This window comes from Pelmatolapia mariae, linkage group LG9 (assembly GCF_036321145.2).
Source record: "Pelmatolapia mariae isolate MD_Pm_ZW linkage group LG9, Pm_UMD_F_2, whole genome shotgun sequence".
NCBI lineage: Eukaryota > Metazoa > Chordata > Actinopteri > Cichliformes > Cichlidae > Pelmatolapia > Pelmatolapia mariae.
In genome coordinates this window covers 3,976,980-3,995,889 of record NC_086235.1, presented here as the reverse complement: position 1 = coordinate 3,995,889, position 18,910 = coordinate 3,976,980, and the positions used below count along the sequence as shown (strand labels likewise).

The following is an 18,910-nucleotide window of genomic DNA, read 5'->3' as shown; positions in this document are numbered from 1 at the left end:
TCTTCATTTCTGGTTTGTGTCACACTTTGCACAGTTTGACTGCAGCCCAGAGTTTGTGGGCAGGTCCATGACTTCCATTCCAACTACAACTGCAGCAACATACTAGTGGTCAAAGCAATCACAAGGAGGACGGGGAACACATCTTTTTCCCTAGCAACCACTCATTGGTCACTGACTGGTCTCTAGGCCTGTGTGGTTGGGACCTTATTCATCTGATCCTATGGTCACATGTCCAGAATGATTAACATCACATGATGGGTGTCTGTAAAACTTCATTAAAGGATTTCTGAGGAGAGTTTGGTGTGGCCTGTCATGGTTAATATGCTCGGCAGTTCCGCAGTAACCAAGCGCCTAGCCTCCATTTTTATTATGATGATAGCCAAGTTGTCTCGTGTTCTTCTGCTAAATTTCATCAGCTTTGCCTGAAATGTCATGTTTGTCTGAAGTAAATGGTGTAAATGTCTCTTCTAAGATTGAGAGATTTTTGGATCTTTAACAAGTCTGACAAAACAAACAGAAATTTAAATCGAAGATTTGAGGAAAATTGCTGATTTTATTTATTTGAAGTTCATTTAAAGATTGTGTCTGAAGCTGCATACTCATATTGACACAGATGAGGCTTTGTGTCGTTTTTGGACTCACAGGTGTTTTTTTACTTCTCTCTTTATATTAAATAAATCAACCAAAAGAGAGAGGAAAACTCAAAGACAATGAAACCATGAAACAAAATTAAGGTCAGCATCAGAGAGAGAGGAGAGAAAGAAAAAAACAGTATTCAAAATTACGGAGCACGGCTGAGAAAACAGAGGAACAAAAGAGAAACAGAACAGAGGAAGAAAAAAACAAAGAAACCAGGCCGACGCAGAAGAAAGGCTCAAACATCAGAGTGGCTTTATTAGTGTGTGTGAGTCTGTGTGTGTGTGAGTGTGTTTGCCTCTGGTAGAACCTGACAATACCCAGAGTGACACTTAGAAAGATCGACGCAGACTGATGAAGACAGCCTGCGAGGATCTGTGTGTGTGTCTGTGTGTGTGCGACCACTACTGTCCTCATCTTGTTTTCCTTGTTTGCCAGTGAAGCAAAATTGGACACAGCGGAACTTATATTTTGAATGACATCGCTCATTATCAGCCAATCATCACGTCCTCTGCGAGGTGCGAAACATCATGAACGCTGCCGTCTCATTGGGCCTTCAGCTGCCAATCAGCTGAGTTTCCAGCTTAATTATTATCTCCCGACTATGAATATACTGCGATGTCCACTTTCTTTAATAATTCCTAATGAAACAGAGAGCTGATGTAGCTGTTCTTGTGTTTGTACATTGGAATGTGCTTTCTAATGTCAGACTGCCTGTACGAGGGTAATGTGACACCATGTGACTTTCTATCAACATGTTTTAGAAACGTTTTAGAAACTATTTCTCCTGCTAAGATCTGAGAAAATGTAACAAGTGTATTTCTTTGTTTCTTGTAAAAACTGACGTGTTAGCCCTTTATTCTAATGTACCTACCTTTAAGTATTTGTAGATAAATAAAATTAGATTTTTATTCAAAATAAAATACATTGAAATTTAATTTAATTACTTAGGAATTACGTCCTTAGTTGGGTTTCAGGATTTTTAGTCCTTCCAAATCAATCAGAAATCAGTTGGCCGATGAACTACGTGTTGTAATGATCAACAACATTTTAATTCCAGCCACCACTTTGTTGAATTTGGTGGTAAACGTGGGACAATCGGTGTGATTTACCAGCCTGAAGGAGCGCAACACGCTGAGCCCCTCCACATCGGACAGGCCGAGCTCCATGAGGCTGAGGCAGACAATGATGCTGTCGAAGATGTTCCAGCCAGTCTGGAAGTAGTAGTATGGATCCAGAGCGATGATCTTCAACACCATCTCTGCTGTGAAGATCCCGGAGAACACCTGAAAGTGACACAGCAAGGAATGTAAGCATGGTTTGGGATGTGGGGAGAGTGCTGCAACGCTGTTTTATGTTATCATTCTTTAAACACACACATAATTTTCCGGGACTGTTTTTACAGCAGCACGCTCTGAATCACAAAACGGTATTCCTGTAAATGTTTATGTTAGCAGCGGATCGTAAATGCTGCAGCAAAGCCCTGTGTGTCCATATTATTTTGATTAAAGATGATTAAAAGGACCTAAAAGTGTTTCTGAAATATCACAGCCTCTGCCTGTGTCTGCAGGAAGTGAAAACATATTTAACATGGAGAATGATGACAGCGGCAGCAGCATGCGCTCATGCTGAAGCAGACGTCGAGACGAGAAGGTTTTTATATTTTGTCTTTCACTTTGCTGCCCAAGGATGAGATAAATCGGGCTTATTTTGAACTGTCAATCATGCAAAGCTACTCTAATCAGTCCAAGAGGGAAAATATAAAGCTGGAAATGACCGGCTTAGACAGTCAGCCACCACCCATGGAAAAAATGCTTTTCACACAATTAGATGATACAAAAGCTAAAAAGTAAAAACACAACGTTCTTGTATTGAGAGTACACAAAAACTGAAACTAATTGTAACACTTCAAAGCGTTGGGGTTAGTAGTACTGAGAATACAAAGGAAGCTGAGTCACAAAAGCACACACAACACAAAGGAAAGAATGTGGACATGTACAGGTAGAGACAGAGACAGTCAGGTGAGGACACACACAACCACACAGAGATACAAGAACTAAATGAAGGGCAGAGTTAGCCAAAGGGTAGGACATTTCAGACTGGGTTAGGTTCACACACACACACACACACACACACACACACACACACACACACGTCACCTCGTATAACTGCTGCTGAAGTACACAAGTTCTTTAAACGCCAGCAGGATTTCAGCTGCTCCAGAATAAAAGGACGTTCCAGCACACTGACCTGCTATGCTAACTTTAGCATGTGTGTCAGTTAGCATGAAGCCTAGCATCTTTCAAACAGCATGGATCGCCAGGGCTGAAATATGAAGCTAGCACAGAACGTACCACGAGCTGCAGTTCCTCTAATGTCCACTCGAGGCTGTCTCCAGCACTGAGTCAGTCCCCATACACTCCCAGGTTCAAATCTCGGCTTCACAGCAGAAGGAAGCACGTTTAGAGCCTGATAAGTGACAGTGTGGGACTTTAAAGCTAATTCCCCCCTTTGCAACGTCTCTGAGTGGTGTGATTTTTTAGGCAGCAGTGATCTGAGGACTTGGTGACAGACCTGTGTGACAGACAGAGTCTCTCAGTGTTGATTTGGTGATTTTAGAAAGTCTAATAAGTCTTTTTCTCAGCTGGCTGCTCCTCTGGTTTGATCTCTTAAGCCTCTCTGTCTGCCTCTCAGTGCAGACCTCAGCTCATCCAGGGTCTGCCTCGCTCTGCTTTACATCACACGTGTGTCTGTGTGTTTGCTACATTTAAAGTGTGGGTTTCTTCCACTCTGTGTGTGTGTGTGTGTGTGTGTGTGTGTGTGTATGTGTGTGTTTTGCAGCAGCTCCTCTCCCTGCTTGTTGTTCCAGACTGAGGGGATCCTCGATGTGACACAAGCTACGTGACACACGTGTGTGTGTGTGTGTGTGTGTGTGTGTGTGTGTGTGTGCATGCATGTGTGTTTTTCAGCCTGTGTGTGTTTCAAAACCAGTTAGTATGAAAAATGTGTGCATGTGCATCTCCTAAAAAGTGAGTTTTCACTTCAGTTTTATTTCTGTGTTTGGGTGCTACAGAAAATCAGAGGCTCTGGGGTTACCTCTCTCTAAAATACTCTCACACACACACACACACACCTCGATCCTCTTATATGGGCTCATTAACTCTGTAGTGCGTTGATTAGCTACTCAACAATCATGCTGTTATTATTACTGGCATCAGGAGAGCCTCTCTCTTGCACGCACACACACACACACACACACACACACACAGGTAAAGTGTGTGTGTGTTTGATGTAATGATGAAGGAGGCTCTTTCAGAACCAAAGGGTGAAGAAATACATAGAATCAAAGATTAAGAGGAAATGAATCACTCTGAAAAAAAGGTAAATTTAAACAAATTTAACAGAAGGAGAACAAGAAGAGGAGAAGGTGAGGAAGAGAAGAATAAGAAGGAGGCTAAAGAGGAGAAGTGAAAGAAAAAGGAAGCGAAATGAAGAAGAAGACGAGAAATGGGGTAACGGAGAAGGAGAGGAAGAATAAAAGAAGAACGATGAGGGAGATAAAACTAAGAATAAAGGAAAAGAGAAAGGAGGAGGAGGGTCAGGATGTGGAGGACAAAGAGGAGGTTGCTGGTTTGAATCCTGCCTGAGTTTGCATGTTCTGTGGGTTCAGCAGTCACATTTATCAGCGCTCTGTTGTTAAAGAGTGTGTGTTACTGATCGGTGCACAGAGTGTAACGGTGTGCTGACATCAGGCGGAGTGACGTTAATCAAGTTAGACACAGTTCAGCTGTCAAATGTCAGCAGCTGCCTTTGGGCTCCAGCTAAAAATCACATCACTTCTCAGCACGCTTTATTTTATTATGCAAGAAATATTTTGTAAACTCTCTGAACGCTGAGGCTCAGCGAACATCGCTCGGATTTATTTTTATTATAAAAACCCGTGGACTGATTTTTTTTTCCTGTTTTATTTCTAAAGTTTTTAAATGCAAGACAAAATGAACAGGAACACCATATGGAGTGCACTAACCACAGCAATACCTCATAAAACTTTCATAAATCATGGCAAAGTTCAAGCATGAAAAAAAAAAACTAAATTAAATCAGTAAACATATTACATTACATTGTACAAGTACATTTCTCCCATAAATCAGTCTATTAAAAATAAATCAACAGATCACAGTTTTCCTTCCTTTCTATTATTTTAAGAGATACATATATGCATAGATTTGCTCTGAAAATTAGGACAATATTAATTTGCATATATGAGTTTTCATTTGTATCTCATTTGCTTCATTAGCATTTTTTTTATTATATGAATTATTGTACAATTTATTTAGGTTTTTGGGGTGGGGAGTGGAGGGCTGTATTGAATATTGGAAAATAGGCCAATGAGAATAAATATCAATAATACAGTTTAAAATTTAGGTTACTTTACAAACAGCTGTCCTGACATTGGCTGTGAACAAAACTCACCAGTCAGGTAGCGAGTAATCCCGCCACAATAAAGTGCAGCGTAATAATGCTTTTGGTCTCCATAAAATATGAAAGATTAGACAAATAAAACAAGTGGAAACCTCTGGAGGTGGAAAATGAAACCAACACAGAAATGACAAAGCTGCAGTTCCTCTGTTGTCCACTTGAGGCTCACTTCCACCTCACAGGCAGCTGTAGCTGTTTGCTAGGCTTCACCTCAGTGAGTGGCCTTTTGGAGCATTTTTAATGACATCATGTGACCAATAATATTGCTGCTGCCAAAAAGTGTGAGCTCCTGTGCTTTGAATGATTGAGTGTCTGTGCATTTGTACTCTATAGTTTACTGATACGAACCACTAACCAAGCTTGGTAGCATTGCAGCAGCCAAATCACTAATTTTAGTGCGACATCACCAACCAGTGGTTTGACTGCATTCATCTTTTTGTACAAGCTCTGTGTGGAGGGCCTTAAAGGCAGACATGTTTCACCTGTTTCACCTGAACTTTTCAGAGCACACTTTAATCAGGTAAGTTACTTTGCTTCATCTCCTAATCCTAGCACTCTGATTTTACTCCAAATCAGAGGAGTTAAGTTTAAAAAAGCTTGCTTTTTTAAATTATACACGACTAACTGTCCACTCTTTGTTGTGAAACAGGCGTTAGTCTGTGGGCCGAGATCTAGGTCTGAGATCCAGTTCAGCCAGCAGACTCGCTCGCTTCCTCACCAAACAGTTACGTCTGTGAGAACGAAGAGATGTGTGTGTCTGGCAAGTTTAAGGTCTAGACACTGTGTTCTCCACTGAGTGTGTGTGTCTGCGCGTGCTGATTCACTGACTGAGCGATGAAAAACTACTCGGGCCAGCAAGTAAGTGTGTGTGTGTGTGTGTGTGTGTGTGTGTGTGTGTGTGTGTGTGTGTGTGCGAATGCTGCTGGCTCCCAAACAGGGGTTGTCGACATCAGCACTCAGTAATAACAGTAACATCAGCAGAGAGAGGATGACACGGACTGTGTGAGTGTGTGCGCGAGAGACACGTGATTATTTTTGTCACAACCAGGCAGATGTAATGAGTAAGCAGCGGGACACACACACACACACACACACACACACACACACACACACACACACACACACACACACACACACACACACACACACACACACACACACACACACAGGCTTTGGTCAGAGACACCGTGTCCATGTGGATTTCCCGATGATAAATTGCTTGTTTAAGTCTAAAGCTCATCAGTTTTTAAAAAGTTTTTCCTAAATTCTGTTTATACGCTAATTTTACTTCTTTTTATTTGTTTAGTCATCACATAAGGACATTCTGATCATACAATAATGCCCCCAAAAACATTTTACATCTCTGAGTTTTTGTCTTCCCCATCACTGCCCTAGTGCCTGTTAGCAAGGGCAGCACTATGCTGACCAAATTAAAAAAACTACAATAACTTGTAGACCTGTTCCACAAGACTTTTCGATCGCTCCATTGTTAGAGCAACTAAAAGTTCATATGCAATGATTTACTTTATTTTGTAGTACACCTTCGTTATGTGACCTGCCTACTTTTCCATGCAGACACATAGAAAGCTAGAGGTGAGGAGAGCAGCAGGAAAACCCTGTGAGCACCAATGACAACAGAGTCAGACAGCCTGAAGGGAAGAGCTGGGTTGGTGGCGGATTGCAAAGTGGCTTGCAAATATATAGCAATCAAAAGGGTAATCAAAAGAAACGTAAATGGGGTAGCCAGTTGCAAAATGCATGGGTCAGTTATATATATATATATATATATATATATCTCTATCTGTATATGTAAATATGATCTGCCAAGGGTTTTCTATTCTATTCTATTGACAGAGCTTAAGTTTTCAGTCTCACTGAACTCTCTATGTTTCATTTATATTTCATAAATTCTGTGAAACTGCCACAACCCAAAGACTTTATATTAGCATGCTATATTTGCATGCTATCATTTACTAGTTAAACAGTGTTAATATAGCATTCAGCTGCTGGTCCCTGTCAGACTGACAACTCAATCTGTCCATCTTCTTTCTCGTTGGAGCTTATCCTAGCTGTCATACTGTCATAGGTTGTGATTCAGGATACACTCAAAACCTTAAAATCAGATAAATGTTTTCAGATTTATTAAAATAAAAATCCAGACTTAATCTAAAATTAAGTCCATACTAGTGCTGGGCGATATGACGATATATATCGTGTGGACGATAGAAAAGTGTCTATCGTGCCATTTGTCTTCTATCGTTTATATCGTACTAACCCAAATTTTATAAATTATTACATAAAATATATAATTAACCCTTTACAACCGGTCGGAGCAGGCACACTCCGTTTTACCTAACTATTTTTAAATCCCTGTAGAACTGGAACCACGTAAGGTGGCGCAATATTTTTTTTTTTGCATGTGAAACCGGAGGAGTTGTACTTACATCTTATGCCATTAGCTTGTCCAAGGTCACGGTTTCCTTCCACATATAACTTTGCAGAAACTGCATAAGAAGCACTTGCAGCAACAAAAACATAATATTCCAGAAACACGCTTTGCCAAGGTTCATAAGACTTCCTATGTTGGCATATACGTCAGCGCGAACTATCGCATGTCCGTCATTACCTGCGCGAAACCGGAAGTGACATCATTTTCGCGAAAGGGCCTTATAAGCCTATGTTGGTGTTTTTAAAAGACATGTTTGACTTTATGTTTTTCTGTATCGTTTCTGGGATGCTTAGAACTCAAATTACACTGTTGGAAATAGTTTATTTTGATGCATTATAATATTTATTTTCATTTTTCCTGCAGTGTATAAAAATTAGTGTATCTCAAAAATAAAACTATGAAGACACTCAAAATAAATTTCTCGTGGTTGGAAACTTTTGTATTTACAGTTTTGAGGGATACACCTCTTAAAATTTTTTTAACTAGAAATATATGTAAAAAACAAAACAAAAACGATTTTCAATTTTTTTGTAGTTTATTGCACTACAAGTTTTTGCAATTTATGTAGTTACTATGGACTTAATGCATACATATTATTAAAATTTGGGCTATAACGGTTGTATTGATGTATGGAAACTTGAAATACTCCCACAAGTGGCACTACAGCATGTAAAAACATAAAGATAAGCTCTGGCGGACTTGGTTCTATGGTAGGTCTTAAAAGGTTAAATAGCCTGTGGCAAATATATTAGTGTTGTCTTCTCACTATACATGCTCTTAACTTTATGCAAGAAAAAATAAAGTATAAAAAAATGATATTTTTCGCAAAGAAACTCTGTCTCGTGGTTTGCGAGCTGGTGCTGCTGTACGTGCACCCGGATTTGCGACATACTTTACAGTAACTCAAAACAAAGACTGCACCCTCGGCACTCACTGTTTACAGACTGCGTACTTTCTAGATGACCACAGGTCAGGTCGTATATCGTGATATATATCGTTATCGTGATATAAAATAATTCATATCGTGATAAATATTTTTTCCATATCGCCCAGCACTAGTCCATACTGTGCTTCTATGATGAAAGACATTAAAGGTTAAGTATAACGAGGATGAGTTGTGCCCTTGATGCAGAGTACTGCTCTGTGGATAAAAGCCTGCAGTGAATGTATGCATTCTATAGATCTTTGCATACATGGAAATATTGATAAGTGAAACCAGAGAGCGACGCTGAAGAGCACACGAGAAACAGCCACAAAAAGTGAAAACTCACATCGATTGTGTCAGCACAGAACTGACCTGACATGATCCTTACATAACACACACACACACACACACACACACGCACACACACACACACACACACAGAGGCTCTCCTGTCCGTCAGAAAGGCTAGCTAAATGCTATGTAAACATCTGTGAGGATTAGAGGTTTTAGCCTATAAAGAACTTAGCGACTCCACAGTGCAATTGGATCCCGTTGACACGACGCAGCGTTTATCTGAGACTTCAACGCCTCTGAATTGAAATGGAGGAGCGCTTCAAACTGTTTACGTTGCAAAAGTATATAGCTGCATTAAACTGGAGGCAAGATGACAGCAACATTAGAGGGATATTATATAACAGCTCGTGCTTTTGACTCCTTGACGTTCCTTGGGGGTTTTGAAGCTGTCTTAACATGTGGGCATTCACAGCTGACCAGCTTAACGTACACAACATCATTATATAAATCGAATCAATCACTTTGCTTCAAAACTATCGATCCATCAGCTGTGTCTGCTCAATCCTAGAGAAGGAGGCGAGCTATCAAATACCATCCACTCTCACACCTATACACTTTGCACATAAGAGTAAGACTCTTCAAGAGTAACAGAGAGCGACTCTTCCAGCAAAAACCAGGGCAAAAGATGCCTTAAAGGGTCATTTCATTGTTATTTTGCCATATTTTCTGCAGTCCAAATACACTCACCAGTTAAATCATCAGAAGATCCGTTCAAAGTTTTGGTGACTTTAAATTTTAAAAGCTTTTTTTGTCCCATAAATTATACAACTTCTTCAGATTAGTAAAGCTGCTCTATTAATGGGTAGAGATTAATAACATCTCCTGGCTTTGGACCAGCTTCTCCCCATTCTGTTTCACTGTATGGTTATAGTAAGCCAAGAAAATGAATACAGACAATTAAGTTTACCTTTGTTACAGTAACAAATATGTCTGTCAGCACACAGTTAAAGCTGCTGTGAGCCTGTTCTGTGCAAACACAATCAACTCATGCAGCTATTGATTTGGCCTCTGGAGGTTGTGACAGGACAGCTTCCATCTTTGGCATTTCAGAACTGTGCCATAGATTTCTATTTAGGATTCAGCGACATTTGCAATCCTTATACTGTCTCTGGTTACTCTAAAATTTAGAGTTAGAGCAGCTTATGAGTTTCACTTCTGTAGTTTGAACACAGTGAAAAGACAGCGTGAGCATTGGTGGCTGCGCAACCAATCAGAAGAAGCAACAAAGCAGTGCCGTATTTCTCTGCTGATTCGCCTCGGTTGAAACTGAAGATCATTTTGTTTACTTACTCTTTGAAGTAATTGGTTGTTTACAGAGGAAAATGAATGCTGGGGCATCATAGCATTGCTAAAAGCATCTCTCATAATCCATGTGACTCTCCCACAGAGGCCCACCTTTGAGCCTGGCCCCACTGACTGAACCACTGCTGCCGGCAGGCCAAAATCACTGTTTCTACTTATAAACTGTATTACCATTTTCTGCCTGCAGCCTGAGCTGAGGAAACCTGACATCACTGGACGGAAACAAGTGTGTGTGTGTGTCTGTGTGTGTGTGTGTGTGTGTGTACAGGTGTGATTAGCACACTGACTCTGGCTGAGGGCCTTTCACACCTCAGGTGAACCAATTACCATATTGCATCAACCTATCAGCTCCTGTCAGATAGTCGGGACACCTGCGGGCTCAAACACTGGAGTTAGTCACAGTGGTTTAAAGCTATCTGACCCGCATCTGTCAGCTCTAATACTGAAACCCACCTTGCCTTTTTTTTTTTTTACAAAGAGAAAAAAAAACACAGACTTTTCTAGAAAGGCAATGAAATTAGTTTCTATTTTTCCTCTCTGAATCCTGAGGATTTGAGATTGTCCAAAAAGATTTGCTGTGGTTTCAAATGTCCGACGGGGGTTTCCCAAACCGTCACGCTCTTTGTCACTTTTGGAAAATGTCACAGTCTCTTCAACCCGCCCAAAGTTTGTTTCCACACCTGCTTGTAAACAACCAGTGAGGAGCTTCCTTCACTCTGCTCTTCCAAGACAAGTTTGCATGATTCTCTGAGCTGAGATTCACAAAACTGACTGAATCTCTCATTTCAGCGATTTAGAGATAACCTTGTGTTACAATACAAAGAGATAAAATAGATACATATCTCTGAAAATGTGGCAGGTAAAAGTCCTGACATTTTTCCCAGCATGAAACAGGATATTGGATGTGACATTATCAGGTTTCTTTACATACACCATGCTATTAGTTTATGGAAGACAACAATGGATAGGCAGGGAGTACATGACAAGACACACTCAGCTAACTTAAGGCCTCAGACACACAGGAGAGACCTGCCAGTGACCGTTCAGCACCCACTGGGTTTTTCCTCACCAACTGTGAGTAGTTGCAGGAAAATACATGAAACTGCTAATCTGAAGGCATGCAGCCTTAAAAGACTGGTCAATGACCCTTTGGTAACTGTTGGCTAAGAAACTTGCTAGCTATTTACTTGCTAGGAATAAGTGTGTATTCTAGGACTAGTTGACAACTGGTTACTGGCAGCTGCTAGCTTGAAACTGGTAAGCTGATCCACTGGAAATATCCTTGCAGTTGCTTTGGTTGCTATCAGGTTGCTAGAGCCACCAGTAGTTTGCATGGAGGGCATCAACTTGTCTGCACCTGTCTGCTACACAAAAGATAGTGAAACTGTGAAAAGTGTGACGAAATCAGAAACAACATTCGCCTTCAAAGTAAAAGCTGCATCTTTTGAAATGTGTTGGTTGAAGCGATAAGTCACAACTTTTATTCTTAAGGTAAACATTTTTCATTTCCGGTTTGTACTGTATCGCACATTTTCAAATTTTATAACAGCTCAGAGAATAAATGGGGAATGTTTACAGACAAGTCGGTGTCTTTCATGCAATCTACACGCAACCATGGTAACCACTCACCAGCCGGTTGGTAAAGACACAGCAGCAGTCAAATAGATAGCTAAACTATGATTAACAGCTGAAACTTGAAGCTAACACTGCAGATAAACACGTTGAGCTAAACAGTACAAAGAGTTGAAAGATGTAAAAGCTAAAATGAACTAAAATGACAGAACCTAAAAGTATTTCTAGCAGTTAAATTATTAGCAAATAGTATGGATTTAAATTTGAATTACAGATTTCCTCACCTTTATTCTTAATGACGAGTTCTGATACCATAGTATATATCCATACAGACGACCAATAGAATAATTTCCAGGTTTTTCAAATAATACCTCCATAGACAGACCATCCTCATGAACACACAGTAATTGTTCTATAACCAGGCCTGAAATATAATAGAAACCGCTGAGTTCACAAAAGAGCTTCAGGGGTTACTCCTAGTAGGTTCTTGAAGGTTAAAGTGTGGATAACCTGTTAAAACTATTAGTTAAACATGAAGGACACATTTAAATGTATAGCTGCTAAATGGAGGATTAGATAACAGTGTGGGCTTCAGATCCAGTTTAAATGAGCTCAGACAAACACATTTAAACATGACAGGGCTGCAAATAATCATTTAATGTTGCTCAAGCAATTGGTTCGCGATGTTTCATCTTTCATGAGCTGCGTTAACTACTTTTTCTCTCTTTTGAGTTACCTGTCTGCTGCTCCAGTCATTCCTGGTTTATTAAAAGAGGAGGCAGAGGGTGGGGCTTGCTATAAATAAAGAGGCCTCAAGGGCAAAATAAACCATCTGCTATAAGCACAGGGGGAAATGGGGCTTCTTTATGGTCCCTGTGGTTTCCCCCTTTACCTTTATGGGGTTTCCCCATCTGTTATTTAGGTTCAGTTTGTGAGTCTTTGTTAAGCAGCAGTTTTTGAGCTGATTATTCTGCAAATATCTGATCTTGTTTGCTTCTGTATTCCTGTGATTGTTTGGGTGAACAGTGCACCTGTGTCTATGTGTCTCTCACCCACATATCTCCACTAATAACCATGCTTTACTGCTTTCCCACCAAGCATCCACGCATTCATTCATCCATTGTTCCTACCAGGTTCCCGATGGTGAGCATGCCATTGAACTCATCAGTCATGGGGTAGTGCTCCATGGCCATGAAGAGCGTGTTGAGGACAATGCAGACGGTAATGGCGAGGTCCAGGAAGGGGTCCATCACCATGATCTTCACCAGCTGCTTCACCTTAAGCCACATAGGGCAGCACTCCCAAACCAGGTAACGGTGGGCAAACGTGTACCAGCAGGGGTGACACTTCTTATGGGATTCCTCCAGTTCTGCACAGGAAACAAAATGTGGTCAAGGGGCACTGTAGGCAAAGACAAATGTGGTTTCCTTCTGCATAAACAAAGTTACACTGGTTAAGTTGGAAACTGAACAACTGAGAAGCTGGGAAAGGGGTAAGTTGCAAAGCTGATTGTGGAACAGACTAAAGGTGCAAAAATACTGAGCCCTGTGTGTGATTTTCCAGGTGTAATGATGACTGAAACAGATGACAAATTAATACATAGTAAGCCTAAAAGACGAGATTTGGCTTAAAATTAGCTCAAGTTATCTTTAAGATCAGCTGATCAGCTGGGATTGTTGCCGACTTTGACTCTGATCTAACATTTTGCTCGATTAAAACAAGAACAGAAGTGATTTAAGTCAAGAGATGATTTGGATACAGCAGGATGGAGGCAAGGTGAAAAGAATACCAATCAATGGATAAATGTGATTATTAATAGGAACAAAGACTGGTCTAAAAGGAATTTTGGACTGATAAATGAATCTGTTGTGTTACAATCTGAAGCTCTTTCTATATAAATACTTGTGGAGCAGAGGCTCAGACTGCATTACCTGTAATTATGTTGGTCGATAACAACAACGATAACAGAAATACTTTGAAATAAAATAGCTGGTGGGCTGCTCTGTGGCTGTGTGGCACAAAGCTTGATGGCAAACAGTCCTGAACACATGAACTAATTCATCAGAAGATCAATAAAACAAACAGTGAAGGCACGTTATGAAAAAAGCACTGGTGGATTTGCAGCCTTTTATTTGAAGTAAAAAAGCGTCTCGTTCAGTGACGGAGCCTCGAAAATGCAGACTGTGAAAAGTCACAGGGCTGGAGTATTCCTGAATGTTTACAAGGTGTCCTCTGGTGTCAGTGTGATGACCGACGGCATTATGGCAGCAGTGAGAGGAGTCGCACTCCCAAATTGTTCTTTGTAAAAGAGCCCTTATAGAGACATTTACATGAGCTGATCATTAGATGCTCTCTTTGCACTTCTTCATCACCATTTCCGATTATGACATCAGATAAAATTATCCAGGCCCTTCAAGGTTCATGAAAACCTTCTTCAGGACCTGAAGTTGTCTGAATGATGGGAAATCTCCAAACTGATATATCAAACGTGAACACTGTTATTGTTTCTCCATTTCACAGCTTTAAGCTACATTTACAGTTAACATGTGATCAGATTAGAAAATGATTTTCACACAAAAAAGAGTCATGGCTGAAAAATGAACCTGGTATTAAGTAAAAACTTTCCATATGATATAACTTGTTTTGAGCAGCCAACTAAAGTTGAGCCAAACTTCTCAAAGTTTTCTGCAGTGAACCATCAGAAACTCCTCAGGTACGAGGTGGGGTGGCTGTAGTTCAGGAGGTAGAGCAGGTCAGCAGCTGATCGGAAGGTTGGTCCCTGGCTCCCCCCGTTTTCATGCCAAATCTCCTTGGACATGAAATATCCGTCTTGCTCTCTGATGCATCCATTGGAGTATGAATGCGTATGAATGATAGTTAGAAAGCACTCACCGTATAGATAATAGTGCTTCTGTGAATGGGTGTGTATGGGGTGAATGCGGCGTGTTGTATAGAGCGCTTTGAGCACTCCAGGAGAGTAGAAAAGCACTATATAAGAACCAGTCCATTTACGAATGTTCCCCTTCATCACTGACATCATCTTCATGCAGTTCATTAAAATTATGCTGAACTGTTTATTCTTTAGGCCGAGACACTTGGAGTGGGTGTAAAATTGATTTGGTTACAGTGTTTTAACAAAATTGTTTTTCAGTTATGAAAATGCCCTATGACTACCTCCCGTGTAGGTTTCCCGACTATTACCAGACGTACTTTGAATATTTTGTAATTATGACAAAATCATAGCTGATGCAGAATGCAGAAGTAAATTGAAGCAAATATTTATAAAATTGCAATTTATGTTTTGATTTATTTTAATAATTCTATTTTATTTTGGCACTTTTTTCCCTCCATACAACCAAACGCCACCTGGTGATTGCTTAGTTAATCTGAACTGGTAAGAACATTATGGATCGTAGTGCTGTTTTTATTTTTTTTAATCCAAAGAAGAGCTCAAGTTAAACCATGCAAAATAAATTCATAAAGCTTATTTTAAATTGAAGGAAAGTCTCCTGGGAAACAGATGATAATTTTAAAAATGACATGAATAAATCAAAGAGGGGAGCCGAGGAGGGACGGAGGGATGAAGGGTGTGCAGATGGATGCAGGGAGGACAGCAGTGGGATTTTGTATTTTCCTGTATAATGATCTGTTCTGTAAGAGCAGCGACTGCCGAGGGGAGAGACTGTGACTCAGCAGACCTATCACACGCACGCACACGCTTAGAACACACACGAGTGCAGATTTGATATGAATCCAGAAATGTAACACACCAATATCATACACACACACATACAAACACACACACAGGAAGTTGGAATGATCTCACGGTTAATGAGGGTGACCAGGATAACACTCTCTCCCTCTCTGTTTCTATCATTCTCTCTCTGTGTCTCTCTCCCTTTTCCCAAGTCCCTGGCGCAAACAAAGCCTGTGTTCCCCTGGGGTTGACTAGGGCAGCGACACACACACACACACACACACACACACACACACACACACACACACACACACACACACACACACAGTCTTTGAAGCAAACTCAGACACAGCTACACACACGCTCCTCTCTCGCACCCACAAAAGCGTTATAATTCAGACAAATACGTGGTTACACAATCACACACAAACACACACATATTGAGACACAAAGTCAGGCAAGGTTACAGTCCCATATTGACACACAAAAGCAAACACATAAAATGTGAAAGGATGCTGGAGCTGATGCAGAAACTTGTTTTTTCCAGGTAATGAGCCTGTTTTAAATCGCTCTGCCTTTTGGTAGAAATGAAGTGAAACAGAAGCTTCTGTAAAGAAAGGAAATCCATTTAATCCTGTGTGGGATTATTTTAAGAATGATTAAGATTAGCTTCACTTTGTTTCGCTGCTATCAAAGTCTGCTAAATAAATCAAAGAAGTCTCACCACTCAGCCTCAGCTGAGCGGGTATTTGGGATAATATTAGGAAGTCCCCATCTAAATGAACGTGGATAAAGACTTAGTATTGATTTCTATGGTCACCGGGGCATAAAAACTGCAGGTGTAGAATCAATAAGTTGTTCTGATCTGTATTTTTTCCACCTGATAGAGCACATGCCCCATGTACCGAGGCAGCAGCCTGGATTCAGCTCCGCCCCTGGTCATTCGCTGTGTGTCATTTCCCTTCTCTCTTTCCCCACTTTGCCATCTGTTCTACACTAACACTCTCATATAAATGCAACCACTATCACATTAAGTCATATACAGTACAGCATGAAACAAGGAGATGGGATCAAAGCGGTTTGCAAAGTCGATTGCAGATGCAAAAACAAGGGCATGGGCATAAAAACAGACTTTAAAATGCCTCCATTAAACTCAGTCAATGAATTATAGCAGCTGAATTATTCCCTCTAAAAGAACAAACTGTGGACCATTAATTCAGAAAGCTCAGCAAAACATCAGCTAAAGTTAAAACTCAGTTTAAGCTATTTTAGCCAGCCTACAGCTCATGCCACATCTGCAAGCCACTTTGCAACCCTGACTTCGGTGTCTGCTAAGAAGCTAAGAAACCTGCTGCTGCTCTCCACACCTTAACCATGTGGAGGCCCCAGGACAGAGGCATGCTGGTAGCTAAACTGATGGGAGCTGGACGTCTTAATGAAGGTAATGAAGATGTTTCAATTCTCATCTGAGAAGCTTAAACACTTGTAGAAGCTGATGAGGACTCCCACGTGTTTTTGCTATTGTAGGGTTGAATATGCTGAATTCATACCTTGGTTTATAACGACTCACATCATATTTAGTGTGTGTGCCCTGCATTCGAATTAGCGTGGCTCACTTTGCTTCTCACCTTCCATGACGTCGGTGAGGTAGCTGGCAGCACTCATTGCCCTGCCCCTGCGCTCCGAGTCCTGCGTGGACGAAGGCCGAGGAAGTAGCATCGTGCTGAGCTCTGTGGTGGACGTGGGAACCTAAAAAGATGGAAGTCATCCTGATTACTTTAGATGTTTAGATCTTTATCCAACATGCAACCAGAGAATAAGAGATGGTATTACCCCACACAGAGTCCCATCTTAACAATCATGGAGTTGGTCTGGGATTAAGAAGAAATCTCAAAGATTTCTACCAGCTCCTCCAAGATATGTTTTAAAGACATCCTCATTTGATTGAGCCTGCTGTCACACATACTCATCATTCATTCTTGAGTATGAGCTGCCTTGGACTCTTCTGTTACTATTGTGATAACATCGCATAAACACACATTTGTGTCGGGTCAAATGGGTCAAACGTAGTGCTGTGATTTCTTTGTGTGTGTGTGTGAGTGCATTCAGTCTATCACCACGGCAACAGAGAAGCAGGTGATGACTGGTGTTCAATGAATCAGAGAAATCAGCGTGCCGCTGCTGTGCGTCTGTTTATCTCTTTCATCCTCACTAAAAAGCACTGTTGGATTTTTTTTCATGTATCAGATGAGCTGCACGAGGGTTGAACTTCTAAAACACCCACTCGACTCTCCTCTTAAAGCCTGACTTCAGCTGCTGCCTCTCAAATTAAAAGTTTAAATTATACTAAGTAATCAACTGGCGCTCAACATTAATTTGCTGCAACCCTTGTTGATTATCCTGAGCTCTTGGTAGTGATCATGATGGCTCATGGAAGCCATTCCTGACTGGAAAGAGAGCAGATGGATTATAAAGTATGTTCCATCAGGTCTGGGAACATCTCAGGAGGAACGCGTTGGTACTACATCGAGTAAAACTCAGATAAATGTCAAGAAATTGGGGGATGAAACTAATATGCTGATCAAAGTAAATGACATGTGGCCACATGTCAGCCTGTGAGGCTTTGTTAGTGTTTTTCAGCTCCACAGAACAGAAACTAAAACATGAGGAGCTGTCAGTGCTGCATCCATACAAATGTGTAATATATGCATCCTCCTGTTATTACCCTTCACAATAAAAGCCCTACAATTATTAGTGCAAGAGTGCTCTCCTCCTGGACAGTATAGGAAATCTTGCTGATAAGGTTGTAAGAACTGCCTTAAACTAGATTAGACGAGCTGCATGAATAAAGTTTTGAGCTCACAAAGTTTGTCTTTGAAGTGTCTTTAAAGTGCCCATAACAGCCTTCAAGACCATATAACAGGAAATAACAAGCAAGTTGTTGTTGCAGAGCCATCCAGGACTGATTTGTGTCAGATCTAATGAGGACTTAAAGTTTTCCTCAAAGAATAAACTTGTCCGAGCAGGTTTTTAAGGCAAAGTCCTTCAGTACTTTTCTGTGTTTAAATTTGCAGCACATTTTTTGAGTAAGCTGTACTTCTAACTATACTACCAAAATCCAAGCGTTGGATTAGCCATCAGAGCCTCCTTACTGCCTACTCACTGAGATCCTCGCCCAACAGTTCAGAAAGTCCTCTCTACACTAATCATGTGTCCTTTTTAAATTCTCATTCCGGTCATTCATGCAAGCAGATGTCAGAGTTGTGTTCTTGTTATTCATCTTTTGACCCAATCATTTTAGCGAGCACAGCTAGTGGAAGGTAATTTCAGATCCAACCTTTCAGACAGCTGAAGGTTCTCCTGGATGTCAAAACTTTGCTCTCGGAGATGGAGAGGACATTCCACAGCACGTGATGTTTAATAGAAACTTTAATTTCAAAGGTTCATGTGACCTGCTGAGTTTGGTTGGATTATTTTTAACCCAATATTGGATCTG

At 40.7% G+C, this 18,910-nt stretch overlaps 1 protein-coding gene across 1 annotated transcript in view; it reads right to left on the bottom strand.

Annotated features, from left to right (window-relative positions):
- The window catches only part of LOC134634810 (sodium channel protein type 5 subunit alpha-like), a 172,257-nt gene that overhangs the window by 83,651 nt on the left and 69,696 nt on the right, over positions 1 to 18,910 (bottom strand). Inside the window, exons 11-13 of the mRNA XM_065471659.1 lie at positions 17,043 to 17,163; positions 12,848 to 13,086; positions 1,749 to 1,922 (exon numbers count right to left, since the gene is read on the bottom strand). Coding sequence (XP_065327731.1) covers positions 1,749 to 1,922; positions 12,848 to 13,086; positions 17,043 to 17,163 — 534 coding nt within the window. The remainder of the gene's footprint in view (positions 1 to 1,748; positions 1,923 to 12,847; positions 13,087 to 17,042; positions 17,164 to 18,910) is intronic.